This window comes from Coturnix japonica, chromosome 10, assembly GCF_001577835.2.
Source record: "Coturnix japonica isolate 7356 chromosome 10, Coturnix japonica 2.1, whole genome shotgun sequence".
Classification (NCBI taxonomy): Eukaryota; Metazoa; Chordata; class Aves; order Galliformes; family Phasianidae; genus Coturnix; species Coturnix japonica.
Window position 1 is genome coordinate 5,852,789 of NC_029525.1, and position 21,052 is coordinate 5,873,840.

A 21,052-nucleotide genomic window follows, 5' to 3' on the forward strand; every position below is an offset into this window, starting at 1 on the left:
TCTATAAGCATAATTAGTTTAATATGCCCTCATTTTTAACCCTACAAAGCTTCACAGAGCTATAAGGTGTCAACAAATTAAATTCGCTTAACTCGGGTTCTTCCAAGCATACACATTTCACAAGTTTTAATGATTTTTCTCAACAGACACTCATGTGGAGAGGTTATTTCTACAAACATGTTTCTAACAATCTCCTGATGCTGCACCTGCTCATTCTGCAGATTTTTCTTTCTTACTGAAGAGTCCCTTTACACCTTCCTTAAAGAAGAAATACAAAGAAGCATTGCTGAAGAAATGCATTTTTACAATGTTGATTTCTCCCACTTCTCCCTATTTCTCCTCTGATACAGAAGTAAAGCAACAAAACATATAGCATCCTTTCTCGCGAGAGTTCAAAAAAATACCATTCATTCCAGTTATTCATATTTTCCTGAATTCACATTATACACACACCTCATTTAACCATGAAGATTGATTGTTAGAAACGCAATTTATTCCAACAGAAGTGATTTTTGCAGGAAAACCCACCTGTTTTTTAAACTTAACGTTACTCTGATGAAAAATACAAGGAAGGGCTTTGTATTTTACTGCCTATTATTCCCTTGTCATTTGTCATAAAATGGGTAACCATTCTTCATATTCTACAATTTTGCTTCATGTTCACAAATAAACCAGTGTATTTAATTGGCAGGCATCCCCAACAGTCCCATGTACACTACCAGTTTCAAATCTGCTCCAAAGAACTCCTCCATTAAATTCTATAGAAGCTGACAAATATGGAACAAAACATCCAGAGGGGTATGGAAAAACATGAAAGCATATGCAACAGTGGCTTCATAGAAGCAGAATGCTCTCCTAAGCCAGTTAGTCTGTGATGTCACTACAGAGCTTAACTTCTCCAGAACTCCAATTCTCAGTCACAGCTACCTCACCAAGCTCCTACCAGCTTTACTGTCAAACTTTGGTAAACCTGTGGGTTTTTGTGTGTTTTGCAAACTGGACAAGAGCTGATGAGAATTTCTGCAACACCACCTTATGGACTTCTAATGACATAGGCTCACCCTTGTGACAAACACCGAGTTCAGCATAACTATGTTAATATCAAGAGAGGCAAGTCCCACCTGTAGCTCTCACCAACGGTAACAATCTCCACTTCACTATCTGTTGAGGTAACATTTATTTCTTCGTTAGCAGTGACCTGGGGTGTGGAAGATGCTTCAATCACCACAACATCTTCATCAATACTTCCTGATGAGGAAATAAGAAGAAAGTTTGCAGACTTCATCTCATGAGCTGTCATGTAAAACCAGGTTTTTTTCTTAGACTTAAGATGTACATTTCACACAGTATGTCAAAACTTCAAGTGCAACTGTCATATAGGACCTAACTATCAGAGATAGTAATTATATTTTAAATATTGAAGTGAAAATACAGAAGACAGAACGCATACAGAGAGAGGAAATAATACAATTACATAAATTAATGTTCTACTGTGTACTACAAGTAATTCTGTTGAGTTTTATTAGCTGTAACACACTGAAATTCAGACATTTAATGTAAATACAAAAACTCCCAGACTAGCAATGCAGGAGTGGTTTGTTATCTTCAATAGCTTTATTTCTTCCTTGTCCATAGGAATTCCAATCTCAAGGCCAGACTGTAGAATAGGGAAAAAGCGATTCACCAACTAATAAATGTTTTTTCCAAAACAAAATGAAGATCACAAATAGTAAGCATCTTTAAATCTACAATTTCACTGACATTCACAATCTTAACACCAGGCAGAGTTAAAATGGAACTATTAGCGGTAATAAAGCAACCCCCAAAACCCCCACAAAATCAACTCAGAGAAAAGTTCTGATATGAAATCATTTCTGGAAGAGTGGCTGAAGTTCCAGCCTAATGATGAGACATGTAAGCCTCTCTATAGCTACAATATTGGCAGTGACAAGTTTGAGCTACCTAGAATACTTAAATTGGGCTATGGATTTGTTCACTATTGCAATACTGCTGAGCACAACAGAATTTGTTAAATAAATGAGCTAGGTAACTTAGAAATAGCAAGTCTACCAATCTGGCAGATCTCGTTTGAGGCTGCCAATTTCTTCAAGAAAACTGCCTGAAGAACTAGGCCTCTTCCAAGTATGTCCTGTACACACTATTTCAGCTGCTTTATCCTATGACAAGGTATATGCTCCTTCATTCATTTGCAGTAAGCAACAGCTTCCTGGACTAGTAGAAGGATGTACTGCTGTAACTAATATCCACAAGAGCTCTGCAACCACTGAGCTACGTCCTCATAACTGAAACAGGAGAGACAAACAAAGGTCTGGGGTGACGGGCAGGGCTCTGCTCCCACCCCCAAGCTCTAAGATTTCTTGGTTTTGGAAAAAAAAAAAAACACATGAAACTGCATTTCAGATTTTCCAGCAGTCTTCTTTGTTACTGGCTGTACTCACCCCAGAGAGATGGTGCCTGTAGATGGAAAAGATCATGCTTCCAAAAACTGGTATTGACCAAAATGTCGTGATCAGAAGCAGTATGTGACAAAATCAGTTCTCAGAACTCACATGACAACTATGGGAAAACTGATATTACTAATGCAGCATCTACAAAATAGTCACATCCTAAAACTGAAAAAATAGAGGAGCCGTTTTCTGTGTCAAAAAACTGCACTCAGTCTTCAACATATTCAGAGGTAAGTAAATGTTGGAAGTGTGACATCTTACAAATGACAGGCAAATACACAACAGCTTCCTAACAAAGATCAGTTCTAGCGATTTCTCAGATAAAACCAGCCAGGCAGCTGCTCTGGGCTTCCAAATACACACTTCTCTTAAGTACATCTGAAAGAATTTTGGGAGTCTGAATGTCCTCAGACTCAATAATTACTTAAAATTATGACAGGTGAAGAACAGCACAAGGATTTGAACTCAAGTTTGATCTCACTGTTTCTGAAAGTAAACAGCACCTCCCAGAAGCATCGAATGTCATGTAACTGTAGTGCACACCTCTACCTCACCTCTGAGGCAAACCTCTTGTAAAAACCAAGCAAAGCTCTCAGCTGGCATCTGTGCAATTCAGATACTCACCGTTGTGGTTTAAGAGTTGATTTTACTCGCTCCTTTTTAAAATAAATCTTTAGCTGTGATGTCATTTTACTGACTGCAAACTAGTCAGAAAACATCAGGATTGTTATTGGCTGAACAGTTTTAGAAACTCCAAAATTACTAATCAGGTCTTCAGGAAAACAGGTGAGGCTGCTATAAACGCCCCCCAGTGGAGCCGTATTTCAGCCTTCTGCACTTCCTACTCCCTGTGCCTTATAGCACTTAGGAAGTAGTTCTATAACTTGTCTGAGAGATGTAAGTACAAATTCTGCCAAAGGTAGTGAAATCTCAAGGTTGCTGGGTTGAAATACACAGACCCCAATCCTAGCAAAGCCACGCTGTTTTGTTAATTGATGTCAAGTAACTTCATAAGTTGAGTTGGCTTCTGAAGGTGAGCCTAACCAGGATTTCAAACAGAGCAGCTTGTTAGCAGACTTGCATTTCAAACACATCACCCCACAAAGGTGAAGGAAACCTTCTTCAGTGAGATGACTGCAATAAAACAAATGGATTGTCAGAGATTTTGCTAAATGGTTTCTAAAAATATTTGCTCAAGAGAATTTTGAGGCAATCAGGTGTGGCAGATATTTGCCACACATGCAACTCTTTGCAGATGCCAGGAAAAGCCATGGCTGCACTGAAGCAATAAACATACCTAAGGTACCTCCACAGGAATATCCTTTGAGTATACACACCTATAAAGAAAACTTAAGTTGTTAAGGCTAGGTTTATAAAAGTAGCTTCAAAGAACATTTTCATGTTGGTAGTGCATAAAACCAACAGAATCTGACATTTCAATAAATCCTGTTTTTATTCACTGCATAATTTACATGACATACCAACAACCAAGGGAGAAATAGAACAAGAATGTACTAGATGACAAGATACCTGCACACCTTTCTAAGTATTACTTTTGACCCCACAGTTCACTACACAGGATGTTTTTACATATTCCACCGTGATGGAACACGCTATTTGTTTTAATGAATATAACAGTCACCAACCAGTCATTTTCAGTCTGGACTGAGCAAACTTGACCTTATTTTAAGGATAAATATTAATACCTTACTCATCAATGTATCACCTCAATGCTTGACCCTTTAAGAGACAGCTAAATCCGTATAACAAGTGTTACTGTGCTAATGCTATCCTACTGGAAGCTATTCTCCCTTCAAAGAGAAGAGACTAGACTGATGGCAGTAAGGAGTTATCCAGATTTAAGAGTGTGGATTTCATTCTATTTTATAACTACTCTCAACATAATAACCATGGTTATACAGCAAACAAAATTACCCTCCTGCAGGTATATGATGCTTCTCTCTCAGCCACCTCCTGAATCAGAAGACATAGCAAGCAAATTATACTCTAGTTGTGACTAAATTAGCCTCTGGGCTACCACTAATGGATTCATTCATTTTAAATGAGCTGGTTAAATGCAAAAATCCTACTGACAATTCCAGGAAGAATTTTATTATTTTCCATTCTTTTTTTCCCTCTACCCAAATCCACAAATTTTACTTTACAGCACAAGCAAAACACCAACCAGTTTAAGTTTTGTAGGCGCTTCCAAACTCAGACTCGCTAACAGTAGCCAGTAATTTAGGTTTTGTATACAACCCTAATTTGAATGGGCTCAGAATGATAATCATCCCTTAACAAGCAAAACAACTTCCAACCCAGCCACCCCCAACACCTGCCAGATTAATTTATTAACCTGAAAACATCTTCAATAGCATACTACTCTGTTGTCCATTAGTTAGATCTTAAATGAGTATATATTTTCCCCCCAAAACTGTAAGATTTCCAAATGGTGTCTGCTGGGTTCTGCTGATAGACCACAAGCAGTTCTGGGAAGAAAAGTACTGTATTAAATAGTTCAGTAACCCAGAAGTGACAGGCAAGAGATGAAGCTGTGTTACACACAGCACTGTTACTTGCCTTCAGTGGACCATGACATGATCTGCATATTAAGCAATCATCAGTTAACACCGATATCCCACAGAGGACACAAGTATTACCAGCGTAACATCCAAATTTATGGCAGGCCAACTAGTGTCCTTCCTAGAGGGTACCCTGCAATTACCATGAGACTTAACTAGATGAAATATTACATGTAAAACAGTGAAGAGGTTTTACAACATCCAGTTCCAAATGAGACAGCTTGACGAAGGGTAAATGAAAAAAAAAAACCAAAATCATTTAAAACAAGAAGTCCATTCCCAGTGACAGTGACAACTTATTTTATTTATTTCCAGACTTTCAGTGGATCAGACCAACACCCACGTTGTGGCTCATGTTCTCCACCAGCTGCAAGAAGTAAACCAAGGCATGAGAGACAAAAAGCTACAGCCCTGTGAAGGAAGTCTCTCACATCACCCAACAGCCACAGCATTACAGAGATCAGAAAGCTCATCTTTGCCTCTTCATTTTTCATGGACAGCTGTGAGGAAGTGTCTAATGCCTTTCTGAGCTTGCTGATACTACCTGTCTCTATAGCAGCTCGTGATGGTGAATTCAAGGTTATTACATGGTCAGTAACAGAGCATGAAATTGATAAAAGAATATCCTGCTGGTGCCAATGAGCTCTACATGAGATTACTTGGAATATATTTTTCATCATGTGTACAAGACAGGAGAAATGTCCAAGAACATACAAACTGAACAGTACTCTGCGCCCTAGTGGAAAAGATGTTAGACAACCACAACTTTTAGGGGATCTCATCCAACCATAAGCAATGCTGACAGGGGCTCACCCAAAACTCTACTTACTGCTTTTTAAATCATACACATTGACCTTATTTCTATCAGCTGCAATACAGCAAAGCAACTCCAGAAGTTGCACTCAGCACAAAAAGCTGCAGCAGCCATACACTACTCAGCTCCTCCCAGCCCTTTTCTACTAAGGAACACATCAGAAAGGATATGGCATCCACTTCCCTGCTCGCTGTTGAGATAAAAGCTCTCAATTATGAGCTGTATCAGTTACCAGGGGAATAGGAGAGCTTCTATTTTCAGGAGAGATTAAGTAACTGAAAAATCATTAACAACAGGCAGATCACTTCCATTTCATGCATGTTTATCTTGAACTGTTAATAGAAACCTGTTTAAATAAACAAGCAGCATTTCACATTCAGATAAGCATTTTCACCAGCCTCTGGCTTCTAGAGTACCAGATGTTTATATTCAATATTCTTGGAAGACATACAATAAGTATATTAGAGGATTCTGCCTCAGCTTGCTCCAATCAGCTTTGAACAAAAACCGCAGCAGCTTCTCATCAGCATCATATTCTAAGGAAAGCAACAAGGCTTGTCTAGCACTAGCTATTCAAAAGCACCACGTAACGTGCCAGACTTGCAGGAATTTTAAACCTTGTTAGGCCAACAGTTTATGACAATGTAAAATTCTACTTTTTTTTAATTATTATTATTATTAAAAAACCCACCATTTCTTGCAGGTCAGATTTACTGCCAGCTGAATAATGTAAATGTAAAGCTGAACACCTGCTCCCAGCTCAGCTTTTTTGAGACTTCCCTGAAAGACTGGCTGCCTCCAAGTGTCATCCACAGCCTTTTTAATATCCAGGCTGAAAAATCTCAAGTTTTACTGCAATATTACAGAGATCCAACTCCAGTAGCAAGTTGCAATTCTGCCACCCTTGACATGAAATGTCAAAAGATTTTCTTTCTAGATGTTTACACATGTCCTCCAAGGGCCAGAGAAAAGCTACTGGGCTACCTAACCAAAGCACGGAATCAAGACAAGCATTCCACAACAAAACATTGCTGCTTGAAGTTATATTATCTGTAAGCTGTTTTTTTATTACTATCAACTTACAAATTTGAGTATATACCTGAAAGCACTGCAGTTTCAACTGTATCCATATCATTAAACTATACAGAGGTGTTTTCACATCATCCATGTCCCCAGCTCCCCTCTCCCTCTCCTGTATAAACTTCCTGTAGTCATCTTTAATGAGGACAGTGCCTTTTGTGGCAAGCAGTTGGTAAAACCACCTCATCTACTCCCAAATGTCCTGATCTGCTACTTCTTCAGTCTCCTCACACTCCTGAAGTGCAGAAGTTCCACCAGAAGAATAGCTGAAAACTTACAACAGAAAAGGGCAGAAAAGCTCTACGAAGTGTTTGGTGTTAGTTTGCTTTTTAGTTTTATAAAGACTTTTATAAACTGCTTTGTTAGAACAAACAAAAACACCCACCACACCTTCATTCATATCACATTCCAAAATTAACCACAAATTCCATTAGGTACAAGCACTGATTTATTATTTGTTGCAAGAGTAGTATTACTTTAATCCCTTGCAATACTCAAACATTTTCCCTAAGAGATACCAATATTTAAAGCAAACAAGTATTCTGACATTTCCTTAATACAAATTACTAGTAAGGAAGCCACAACAGTGCAGCGATGGTTTATGAAGTGGCTAGGTATTACTGGATCGATTAAAATTGTAATTTTTTCTTTGCTGATTAATATTTTCCACCTTTTCTAAGTCTCTCCTTTAGTGCTTTTACATATATGCTGTGGGCTTCATTCTTAGCAAAAGTTCCCACTCTTTCAATGTATTCTATCATTTCAGCAGATGCACCATGAAGGTTGCTGTCCCTACCACTAACAGGCTACTATAGCAATGCTTAGCAACAATGTCACACTTGCCCACTATACATGCACATTACATACCTGTTTTCCCAGCTGGTCCCTAATCTCTGTCCCAATTAGTTCACTAAGCAGAAATGCATTATCTCACAGCAAAAAGCTACATAAAGTGCTAATCACACTCTTCCTAAAAATAGGACACTTGCACAAAAGAAGTCTGCTCAACTTCCCACTCTAACTTCAATGTAAACAAAAGGCTCAGAACTTCTCCACCAATACATATATCTTCTGGAAAAAAAAAAAACCCAGAATTTACATACTTTAAGTAGAATTACATCTCAGCTTACTGTCAGTCCTGAAATACAGCCGCAATAATACACATTCAACAAAGCATATCTTGTTTCAGTTACAGCTTATATCAGTATTTTCATCTGAAACTAACTGGTGCAGAGCTGATCAATATGACAAGAAAAGGAACACCACTTCATAAATGAGCTATACTTTTCAAAGCCTGTTTCAAGTATTATAAAAATAAAGCTACCCAGCAATGCACTTATATTACCACATGACTAGATGAAGTGCTTCACAAAGTCCAGGCTTCCTGCCATCAAAACAACAGCACACTGAATGATCAGAAGCTACCTGAGCAGTTACCCTCCAAGGGAAACTGGTGTTAATTGAACTTGAGTTTGAAGAGGGCGGAAGGTTTTAGCAGCTCTAATAGATACAGAAAATAACCCTGCAAGTTCCCTCTCTAAATGTATTCAGTGTATTTGGAAATAGTTGGCTGCCTGAGAAGCCATAATCCGGGCTCTCATATGTTTACAAGGTTCACTGTTGCAAGGGGAAGCATGTTGCTAATGGTCCTAAATCATTTTACAGTTACAAGAAATTTCATCATCTCTGAAAAGGAGAAGAAATGATTAACTAGGAAATAGGAAGTACTGACACAGTAGTTTCCCAAACTCATTTCTTTGAATGTATGCACACGTTGTAAGTTGATTATTTGCAACTTATGCTTTCCAACATACTTGGGCATGCATTTCACAAACATAACTTGATGAAGCTTTAAAAAAAGGATGTTTCTGTCCCCACAAACATGCATGAAGACAGCTAAGCCTGCACAATAATCCTTCCCTTTTAGAGTTATTTACACTGTTTCAACACTTTATGAATAAGATTTTTGCCTTACAAATTCTACCTGTTGTATTAAAATAGTATGTTAAAGAATAATACGCAAATCATTTCCTGTGACAATGAATAGCAAGTAATGATCTATTTAGTACTGTGGCTCTGTTTAATCATTAATCCTCCCCCATCGTGAACATATTTTTATAACATGTACTTGCAATTTCCAAGGTTTTTTCTCAAAGGAAAAATCAGCACATTCCAATATATGGTTTCACTTTCCGGAATGCTCCACTAAACAGCAGATACACAAAACATGGCAGCACAGATTAACACTGCTAACATTAGCATCTACCTCCCCATGCTCTACAAAAAACTGAAATGATTTACAGAAGGCACAGCTGCAACACCATAAATGTAACTAGCCACAGGTTAGCACTCTGCACATTTATGAAGGATTCCAAGACAATTGGAAGAGGGAAAGCAAAACAAATCAGCATTCAAACCTATCTTCAAACACTATCTCAAGACATACTAGAGAAGCATCTGTGTAAATCAACTGCAGTATCAGTGCACAGACTCTATGTACCTAGGTAAAGCATTGGGGCACATATACATATATATACACATGTATATATATTATACAGTCTGTGCATTGATCTTGCAGTTGTTTTCTATAATTTCAGGCCTTAGAATTTTCTTTTATTATCATAATAGTAAAGCTAACTTCAACTGAGTCGTAGGTACAATATACCTGCAGCAAAAAAAAGCAAAGCATACTGTATGTGATGAAAGCTCAGTAATAGAAACACTACAGGAATTCCAATTTACCTGAAGGAACAGCTGTATTGTTCTGGTGGTTCTCGCCAGGTGACACAAATAAGTCTTCCTCTCCTTCAGTGGATGAACTAGAGGAAGATTCACTACTGAGATCATTCTCACTGGAACTGCTAGAGCTGGGTAGCAAAGCATACTTCCTTCGAGCTAACACCTCCCTTTTTTTCCTCTGCATTAAAATTCGTTCCTTCTGATTCTGTGTCCGCTGTGAGGAACTGGTTTTCACAAATCTCTTTCTATATGGAAGTCTTCTTAAAGAACTGCTGTGAAAACAGGGTCTTTTCATTAATAATCCAGGTACAGAGTCTGCCTCAGTCCGAGGCCACTTTTGTGACCTCACGCTGTGAGTTCTACTCGTAGCATTTAGCACTGCCTGAGAGTGTCTTACAGGAGCATCTTTTTCTTCATCAGACGTTACCGTGTCTGAGTCTCCAAAATGTAGGCTAGATGAAGGCGAAGAGATACAGTCACTAAAAGAAGAGTCATTGTCTTCACTCTGTGTTTCTAGATGCTGTCTTAAACCCAAGACTCCTTGGTTTTCTTTATCAGGACAGTTCTGTGTGTATGAAGGACCAGCCTGCTGGCTCTTGCGTTTTTTTCGCACCACGAGACTTTTGTCTTGGTCTGTACGGTTGCCATTCATATCCTTCTGCTTCTGAGAGTCACTGCATAAGTGAGAGAACTCATTCCCTACTTTACTGGCAATCATCTCCACATCTGCAGGGAAGCTTTTGGCTGCCCCAATAGGCTCAGGGTTCAAGAGGATCCCCTTCAGGCTCTCCTGTCTCTTTGGTGCATCAGAAGGAACTTCACTCTTCATATCCGCTTTTAGAGTATAAACTATATTACATTCAGGAGTCCATTTAGACATGGGAAGTTTTAAGAAAGGCCTAGAAATAAACAGACATGCATTAAACAAATGGAACAAAACAACAAAAAACTCAGCATGTTTTTCAAAGAATGAAAATGAAGCAAGAAAAAAAGTCATTTAATCCCGAGACTAACACCACCTCCTAAGGGAAAGCCAAACAACACCCAACAAAATACTGCTGTTTCATAATAATGTTACAAATACTGCTTGACGGTGTGATTTTGAATTAAGACAGAACTCACATTATTTGCGCTGAACAGACATTCTCATTGTCAGCCAAAACACTATCAGTTTCACAAAGGAAATATCAATGTATGTCTGTAAAAAGCATGAATGATGTCCGCTTTACCAATGCATCAGTTACACAGAAATTACATCATCTTTAGCTGCAAAGCTCCAGCAGTTAACCATCAACTAAGCTGTATTCCCACAGCCTGCAGCTTTCTCTATAACTGCATATGGATAGCAAATAACTAGCATACAGTTCAGTGTGATGACATCTGTGCTATAAAAATCAGTTGCTTAGAATTCACAATTATTTTCTGAAAAGGTAAAGGATAAAACAGGAGGTATGTTGAGCCTGAGTATTTTGAGGGAAAATAATAAAAAACCTTTAATTAGTTACAGTTTCTCTTGCATATACCACATGTACCCTTAATGGCTGGTACAAGGTCACTTCCCCTCCAGGTCCCACTATTAGGCTGCCAACACACGACAACATAAGCCTCAAAGACATTTTCCAAGAAAAAAACTGTTCTACCATAAGACTATTGAGAGCCAACAGAACAATAACATCAGTAACTCATTCAGCTTCTACCTGCTTCATCTGGCACCTCTGCCATCTGTTTAGAATTTGGTTCCCATTGGGATAACCCCCGAAGCACTCTTTACTGCAAGAAATATCACTCTTTTGTTCTTCTGGTGAATAAGGCTATTGTAGACATTTGACACTTGCACTATTTCAGCAGCTCTTCACCACTGCCCAACTTGTTTGAATGAACATCTGAGCTTTTCTGGCATAAGCGTTACAACACTGAAACAGACCATGCAGCTGAACAAACCAAAAAACAAATTCTCCAACCAAATCAGACACCAACCTGATTGACTGCACGAGCACCCTGCCAGCAATACCTGACTGCTCGCAGGCTGTGCTGACAAGACAGCTGCTGAAACAAGAAACAAAACACACAGAACCCAACCTTATATGGAAACAAAGTGCCTTGGGCAGCACAGCTGGAATATCCACAAGGCCACAAAAAAGCCTAAGTCAGCAACATGGTGGGTAGCACTGCATATTTACGTCACTATCTTCTGCCTGCACCTCCACATTAATTCCTTAGCATGCCAACACGTGCTTATGTGTTGCCCATGTTTAAAGCTCTTGTTTGTTTATATAGAAAGCATCAGTACAAGACTGGGTCTGCAGAGACAAACCAGGATGTCTGAGATGGCTTCACAAAGCAATGCTTTCAGCAGCAGCTGTGAGTGAGGTGCTCCTAACAGCCTTCAGAATGACTTAGCTGTGTCTGCAATAGGTATAAATGGATGCGCTATCCCTGTCAGCCCGTGATCTCTTCAGAGCCATAAGCAACCAATGCAGCTCTTCAAGTGATGCACTCAGGATTAACAATTTTGCATGAGGTATACAGGTTGCAGTGCTAACATCTCAAGAAGCCTCAAGGTTCACCAAATCTTTCATTTATGTACCCAGTTGCCCACATATACAAAGTGACATCAGACAAACAAAGCTATTTAACATTCTTCCAGAAAGGAAATCTCTATCAACTCCTAACTTGTATTTTCTTTGAAGTTAGCCAAACTTACCTTGTAAAACTTCTAAAGTTAAATCCCTTCCCTAGAATGTGGCTTCTATGAGATTTTAACATTATATTTACTATGGTAAGCTAATATTGGTACTGTCAACTTCATAAGGAAACTTCTCTGTTAACACCTGATATACGCACACAGATCATCTTCTGTACGTTGTTCATACCACAAACCTTATTGACCTGGCAAATTGGAACAGAGCAGTAAATGGAAGTTCTATACAAAGTGCATCTTGAAAGAACAGCAGCCATTCTTCTCCTATCATTAAAAATACACCTCGTTATTTTTTCAGCGAGGCTGTTCCATCAGATGAACCAAGACACCAAAAACAGGGTAAACAAAAAGCCTACAAAATCTGTGCAAGATCTTGGGCAAAAGCAAGATAACCTACGGACTATTGCTTCCTGTTCTCAAGGGCAGAGAGCCAAACCAGACTGATTCATGCATGACTGATGCAATGGGAGTCGACAGAGGACTTTTAGAACCATCTGAGAAGCTGCACCCCCAGTGTAAGTCTATGAAAATCAAATCTCAGTGTTAGTGTGTGCTGCTCCAACAAAAACAAAGAACTCCCTGGAGCAGCCCATGAAAAAGCACCTGCTAGCCTGGAAATAGTCATGCCCTATTCCTTCATACCTATCAAGCAGGAAAACAACGCACAATGTAGTGTAGCAAGAGCATGCAAACATCCAGTATTCAACTCCACTGACAGCAAAACAAGTGCAATCAGATTTCAAAACTTTATTGTGCTTTTGTTTCTTCATTTTAGCCACATAACGACGAACTCCATGCTCTAAAAATTTATTTTTAACAGCTAGTTTTTAGTATGCTGTATTTTGACCTCCTACTCCTCAAACATAAAACAAGAAGCTGCTAAAACAAATAAATAACTGATTGTTTCAGATCTACAAAGCTTTACAAACAGCAAAAATCAAAAGGCAACCTGAATTTACGTTTGTTTTGTTGCTATGAAGCACCAAACTGAATTTTTTATTCACAGGGCGATATTAAGTACCCCTAAAAAACATTTTTCTTATTTTATGTTAATTTTTATTATTATTGTTTTATTAAATCATCAACAGCAATACAGTTACTCAAGAATTCTCCAGACACTGCATTTCTCTTCTGCCCTGCAGGAGGCTGCACTACATCACATACACACACAGGTTCTTCCTGCAGCTTCCCAAGGACGCTCCCTTACACGCAGCCATGAAGACTTGGCCAGAGCTTTGCAAAGCAGTGCTACAGTTACCTGCAGATCAAAACAGGGCAGCTCACTCCTAGCAGCCAATTCTAGGAACCATTTTTGGCTCCACACTTCAAATGAAACAATGTCATTTCAAGTACAAACTACTCCTATTGATCTTCGTAAAGATGTCTCAAAGGCAAGTCAGACCACAGGAACTGCAAGCAGCAGGAACAGGCATCTGGACCTGCAAACTCCTTCATTTCATGGCTGGAAAAGATTCCTCAGGGACCTCCAAGGTCTGTCTCCTCATACACAACACAATTCAGATCAATAAAGCAGTAATTTTGCAACAGAAACATCAAGGCAGCTATGAAATAGGTGCAGGAAGGCTCTGTTATGCCATGTTACATAATTCACCTCTCAATACCTGGGTCTGTCTCAGGTTTAATTTTAATGGAGAGGCTACTGAAAGCACCTCACTGTCTGACACATTTAACAGAATCCAGCACAGGACAGCTACAGCACAGCAGATCTTCCAAGGACTGGATGTAGGGCCCGGTTCCAGCTGGAGCACAGGGAACCCACGGAGCACGCGCAGCTGGAATCACCTCAGCTAGATGAGCTGGCAGGCTACAACAATTCTACATGGAGTCCTACCAATAACAAGTTCATTCTCCTGCCATACACACAAGCTATTCCCAGCCAGTTAAGGCACCCACAGAAATCCTTGCACCAGTCAAGCATCGGTAAAGCACCAGTATGTTCTTACCCACCTGAGCAAGGAACCTGCTTGGCTTTGCACAAGAGATGCAGGCAGGTGTATTGGACAAACACTGTGTTCACAAGGCACATCCTTCAGTCTAGACATTTCTTTGCTCTGTCCTAGGCTTAAACTCAGTAACTACACATAACACTGTATAAATCATAGTTTTAAGACCAACACGTTATGATTTGGTGATCAGGAATGTTTTGGCTCTAGCAACCTCCAAAACAAGCATAATTACAATGAATTCAGGAACAAGGACTTGCAGTTTATAAAAGAATGACAAAATAGGATTATTATTTCTTTTATAGAAGCTTAAGACGCTAACCAGGAAGTCTGGTGAAAATCTGCCTTAGCCAATATTCTGAGTACTGCTTCCAGAGACAGCTATAAAACCCCCGAATAACAAAGCCATCAACAACTATTTCAGAGGTTCCTTATTATTCCCTCTGGCAGCTGTGACCTTTCAGGTACATGGGACTATTCTTAACGTAGCATCATTTTGCAAACACATTTTTGAGAAGTTTAGAAGTGAATTAAATTGTCCTGATTTTCCCTCACCCCAGTACTTTCCCCCCATTTATTCAAATGCCTGACACTCAGATTCATGCAGTTGAGGAGCCGGGGCAGAGCACTCTTACCTGTACCTCCTCAAACAGCTGGTTTTACTGTTGGAGAAAGCATGAACAACTGAAATAAAAATCCTTGGTCTTGGAAAAAAATACAGCAAATGCTGGCAAGATAAACATCATTGCAGCATGGACACCTCCAGTGAACGACCAGGCTGGTACAACTGACCTGGTTACAAAGACCCACAGAACAGTAATTTGCACGGTGACAGTTGTGGATCTATTAAGATACATTCTTACTATGTTTTATGAAGACGTGAAATAGGAAGAAATACTTGGAGCTGCTGGTCACCCCTGTGCTCCCAACAGACACAACTGCAGCTCTAGCTGTGAGGGCCTCAAACCTCAATAAACAGATGATTAAACATGCAGGACTAGAGGAGTTTTATAACTGGAAGCACAGCATCATACACTTTTATTTAAGTAAAAGGTAAGAAAATGCATACGGTCTTTTCTGTCCTTTTATTAATCATATTAACTCATGAGGAGGTTATGCTGTACTGCAGATGAGGGCATGACAGGTGACTGGCTGCTCACACCTTCCCCTATCAAACCTCACACATCTTCAAGAGATGATCCGAACTGGGGGTACCTTTGGCTGACAGCACTTCTCAGCCTCCAGTAAGACTCTCCAGCCAACAAAAGGGAGAGTTAAAAATACTGAATTTGTTGCAGAACTACGCAGATAACAAAGCCTATAATTATGCTAATTATTAGAAACTGTATTTTTTTTGTTTCCAGAAGTGACAAAGATATTCCAGTTCTTTCCATATGATTTTTCCCTCAAAAAAAACAGAACTAAAATATTTCACTAAATAGCCATAATTAACCTACCTTTGGGATCTTCCACCAGTTACAACAAAGACAACACAAGCCTTGATGCAGCACCTGAAAACCTAGCGTTTCTTTATTAATTTGTAGTACATATCCCACAAGAAACCATCGGGGATCTCCATGCCGAGCAGTCAGTTCTTTTATTCGTGTCATACACTGAAGTCCTTGCATTAAAATTCAGACAAGGTTTTACAATGAGGTGAGCACTCACCTTTCCCATAACAGCTTCTTTAGGAGGAATAGCTCAGTATGAGGACAAACCCCACAGCTGACACTCCCTCATCATTCCCCACGGCCACACAGGGAGCACCAGCTCCAACCAACGGATCATCCCCCCAAGGACGCTCCAACCCCCCACATACAAAGCACCCAAACAACCCTCTCGCTACCTGCAGCTCCCTGTTCCCACCCGTTACAAACCTTCACGTCTCTGCCGCTGCCGGCCTACACATCTGGACGAGCAGCACACGAGGCCCAACGCAACCTACGGGTTTTGTTTTTTCTTTAGGGGTTAAGCAGCACAATACCAACTTGGCGGCCGAAACGAATGACGTTATAACAAACCCCCATTACACACGCGTAGAGAACTCATTTCCGTCACGGCGATATTTACGGCAGCTTTCCAACCAGCCGTAGCCCCGACCAGCTCCTCGGCCGCCCGCAGCGGAGCGGCGGTTCCGTCGGGCAGCGCAATCCCCGCGCTGCCCCCGCTCCCAACGGCCCGCCCCGCTCCGCCGGCCCCGCTCCGCCCAGGGGCAGAATGCGGCCCGCACCCCCCGCCGCCGTGCCCCGCGCCCCCGTACCTGAGCAGCGAGGCCGAGGAGGAAGAAGCGGCTGCCGCCGGCGAGCCGCTCAGGGCCGGAGGAGGGGAAACGGCCCCAATAGGCGCCGGAGAGGCCCCGCGGCGAGGCCCGGCACTGCCCGGAGCACAGCGCTCACGCTCCGCCCGGTCCCGGTGCCCCCCGTACGGCGGGCGGCGTCCCACTGCTGCGCCGCTCCCTCCCGATGCGCAGCGCGACACTCGGCGCTGCTTTCCAGCAGTCCGCAAAGCGCAGCCGCACGTTGCAGCTCCTCCTCCCGGAGCACACGGCGCCCCCTGACGGACGGAGGCGGCACCGCCGCGATCCGCAGCGCCGAACAACGGCCGCGTCCTGACCGACAGAACGGCCACACTGCGGGACACGAGGGACGGAACGGCCAACGGGTGGGAATTCCGCAGCGCAGGAGCGGAAAAACAATATGAAACTATGTCTCAACCAAGGACGGGGAAACTGGGGAGAATACTTAAACGCTGCTTTGAACTCTAATGCCAAAGCCGGTACTGGCCAGCAGGGAGAGGCACAGAGCTGCTCTGCTCAGCAGTGGATGCATTCCTTCAAGGGAAAAAAAGAGAAGGAAAGAAAAAGATAGTCCTTCTCACAGTTGGTATCTGCAGAAACCCAAAGGTTAAACAGGTTAAAGTGAGTCTTGTTCAATGTCTAAATGACTAATTCCGATTTCAGAACAGCTCGCAGCCTACACAGTTATCCAGTTACACTGAGATCCTCAGCCACTTCTACCTGAACCACTTTGTGCACACCTCAGGCAGAACTGAAGGCAGAGTCAAATCTTACCTAAGGTCAAAATAACACCAAACTGCAGCAGATTGCACTTCATATGTTGGTTTTGCTTTTTTTTTTGGGGGGGGGTTGGGGGAAGTAACAAAAAACAGAAGGAAAAAAAATTAAGACCAACCCAACCCCCTACCCTGAGCTCAGCTTTAACAGCTCAGCCTTCCAGGTGGACACAGCCCTGCACACGAGTGCTACCTCAGTTTGCTCACTCACAAATGACAGGTAGGAGCAGCTCCTTCCCATGCACACACCACCTTTGGGCAGGCAGTCCCTGCTGGCACACAGAAAAGAGATGTCCTTGCTCAGAGTTGTGTTAACTGCACACTGTTGGTCGTGTCCAAGCTGATATAAACAGCATATACTTCAGCTGCTATCACAAATGCAGAAATCACCCATCAAGGAGCTCAAAATCACTTGCAGTCAAGGAAGCAACCCAGCTGATACTGCCCAGCCATGACTCTTAGAGTCTCTAAGCAGCTGCATATCTTAGTATTTGTGGCTGCACAGACTTAAAATGGACCATAATAGCACAAATATTTAAGTGTTGCATCATTAGTAACTGTGATTAATAGTCATCAGCAGAAGGCATTGTGGTAATGTTGTGAGATGACAGAGAAAAAAAATTAATAATCACACAAAATCTATAGGATTAATAATCAGGTGTTAATATAAAGGTCACAGCTCCCAGCAGCCCAGGTGAGGACCTTGCCAGTGGAAACCACAGACATGGGGATGATGGTAAAACCTGCTTAAAACCTCACACTGTGAACAATTTCTAGTGGGAAACAAAAAAGAGACTGACGCATTTGTAGAGTCAGAAATAAAACTGCAGCTGGCTGGGCGATATATTTGATGGGGATAAATAGAGGAATTAACGTGATTCAGCCTGGAGCTTTTGAAAGCTCTGGAAGATAATGTGCCCCACTCAGGGAGCTGTTTATTTTTAAGACAGATGGAAATGTAAAGTGTCCTACGTTACTGTCAGCCTTAGATGCGGGAAGGCCCCTCTACTCACCCATTTCACATTATCCAGCCCCATACGGCCTTGAAAGGCGAGATGCAACTTCTGTGCAGCACATTAGAACACATAATGTGACCAAATAGGTGGCTTTTAATTATGAATCAGCAGCTATTTTTAGGGCAATTAGGTTTTAAACAAACAGAAGTACCTGTATTCAAAGATCTGATTTTACACTAAGAAATTCAGTAGTCATTTCCTAACGAGTTCATCTATTTTCAAGCAGACACAGAAAAGAAAATATTGGCCTTTGATTTCCAAGCAGTTTGTGTTCCTCTTCCATCGCTTGTCTGCATAAACTCTAACGAGAGTGACTTGAGATCAAAAACTCACTCCTGAAGCCTTCTGACTGCTTGTCATACGGTGCATCAATAATACATCAGAAAGGAAACTATACATCCAAAGTGGAAAAGCTGTTTTTCTAGCAATTATGTGTATTAAATTAGCAGTGAACATTCATTTCAAACGTACCTACTGTCAGGTATCCACTGAAAATACCTCCAGTGGTATCATTCCTTCCTGCCTTCCCCTCCCATTAGACAGAAATAGTGCAGCTGACAATTGTTAGGCATAAGCTTGGTCAGAGGTTTGAATACAATCAGACTGACATCACAATTACTACAAAGCAGAGTTTGAAGCTGTAGTAACTAAGCAATGTAACACAGGAACCCGGCAGTGGTGCCTTTCAAAGTAAAATGGACTCTTCCTGTTGATTTCAATTAATTCACATAGCTCAAAAAAAGTTGCATCCAGAAAGGAACTGAGTCACTGCATCATTTACTGCTGAAATAACCAGCTTTGATGAAGGTAGCAACAAACACAGAATGCAAAATACTGCATTAGAACCTCAGCTTTCTGAAGCAAACAAACAAAAGCCTGAAGCTGGAATGAAACCTCTGGTAACAAGATGGGCTTTGAGACGAACAGTTGTTACACCGTATCTACCCTCTCCACCTTTTCTTCAACCAACATCTTTTCTAAAATGTGTCTGGACAAACCACAGATGTGAGAAGAGGAGAGAACTGGGCACAGTGCTCAGCTCCAGGTGAGTGCTCTGCCTGTGAGGCTGCCTTAAGGAAGGAAATGAACGAGAGAGCGGCAGGAACTACTTCTCTATGTCTTAAAACATGGAGTAAGGCTGTTTTTAGAGGCCACTTATTAGATCTGCACAGGGCATGCTGGCATTTGGTCCTCTGCTTCAGACTGAGGTAAGGAACTGATCAGTCAGTGCTGCTGGAACTGAGATCACGTTCCATGCAGAACTACAAAGCCCATGAAAACACATTGAAAACATCTAAGGACATCTTAGGTGTCTCACATATAAGACAGACAAAAATACATCACAGGAGCAAAGGTTGGGAGTTTTATCATTGTTGCCATTTAAAAACCAACATGTGCACCAAACATTTCTCCTCTTTGAACAGATACCACTGTCTCCTAACCAAACTTAACCATAAACTTCAGAGCCTAACTGTACATAGCAGCCTTCTCTTTGAACATCAGTACGTGTTTCAAGAGACTGTAAAAGGACAAAGAGTATTTTTCTTTACAACAAACAAATCATCCAACTCCAGGTTAGAAAGCAGCCAATATAGACTAAAATTCCTCAGCAAATCCAAACAGATCTGATCATGAGGCATACCTATAAACTAATGTGAAAGATGCCAACCAACATGATTTTTCATTGACAGATCAAACCAACTTTATTTTCAGTTTTGTTATATGAATAAACTGAAGATCCCAGCTTTATTGAGACTTCCGACATTCTGTTCCATCAACATTTTTATGAGGAAACTTCCTTTTAATAGGAACTTTAAGAGGAAACTTAAAGAGGAAACTGGATAGAAACCACATAACCCCAGTCCCAAACTGTTTGTACCCTGAGCAATGCCGCTAGTAGTTCAGCATCAAACCTGCAGTTTATGTCCTGTAAAGGCCCTCATACCTCTGCATAACAGCTTAGACTGCAAGTATAAACCTGCACCTAACACCATGGTTAGAGGTACTACACATGGAGCAAAAGTCAACGATGAAGGCAGAAATCACTCCGAAAATGTATACATGTAATGAACAGAAGTGCAAAGAAATCAGGTGCAGAGAATCAGTTACCATAGGAAACGTTCAGGAAAGAAACCAACATGTAGAGTGGATCACAAACTGCATACGATAACACCTTCGTGAAGCTGGAAAAGGCACACAGCTCCCAGATGCAGCATTGGAAGTGCTGGCACTAAGGCAACTTGATGGAAGTGCAGCACAAATGCTGGAGAGGTGCAACAGAAAAAGGTCATCTGTTCTGGAACTCGGATCAAGGAAAAGAAAATGATCTGGATTTATACCCCAAAAATAAAGGAGCAAACAAAATGTGCTAGTAGTCTTCACATAAAAATGCTGCAAAGGAAAAAGGAATTCTGTCCTTTAGAGTCAGAGTAAGAACTGCAGCAAAAGGGATTTAGGAGGCATCTGAAAAAGGATAGTTAAGGGCTAGACTAGACGAGGAATGAGTGGCATCCCTAGTTAAGGCTTTAGGAACAGGTCAGACGAACATCAGTCAAGGCTGTTTTCCTAATGGCGTACCACGCCTCGAGGCAGGATAATGGAGACTAGGTATTAGTT

General features: G+C 41.1%; 1 protein-coding gene and 1 long non-coding RNA gene across 5 annotated transcripts in view; one reads left to right on the forward strand and one right to left on the reverse strand.

Annotated features, from left to right (window-relative positions):
* RNF111 (ring finger protein 111) overlaps positions 1-21,052 on the reverse strand; it is a 47,088-nt gene that overhangs the window by 24,516 nt on the left and 1,520 nt on the right. Inside the window, exons 1-3 of one of the 4 annotated variants that reach the window (XM_015872401.2) lie at positions 16,609-17,044; positions 9,687-10,582; positions 1,122-1,248 (exon numbers count right to left, since the gene is read on the reverse strand). In XM_015872401.2, coding sequence (XP_015727887.1) covers positions 1,122-1,248; positions 9,687-10,563 — 1,004 coding nt within the window. In that variant the 5' untranslated portion in view covers positions 10,564-10,582; positions 16,609-17,044. Of the gene's footprint in view, positions 1-1,121; positions 1,249-9,686; positions 10,583-16,225; positions 16,496-16,608; positions 17,045-21,052 lie in introns of those variants that run through there. The other 3 variants (XM_015872398.2, XM_015872399.2, XM_015872397.2) reach the window with 3 other exon arrangements.
* On the forward strand, positions 1,212-5,522 carry LOC116653898. The gene is made up of 2 exons (XR_004308506.1): positions 1,212-1,300; positions 5,366-5,522. It is a non-coding gene; the product is annotated as an uncharacterized LOC116653898 (long non-coding RNA).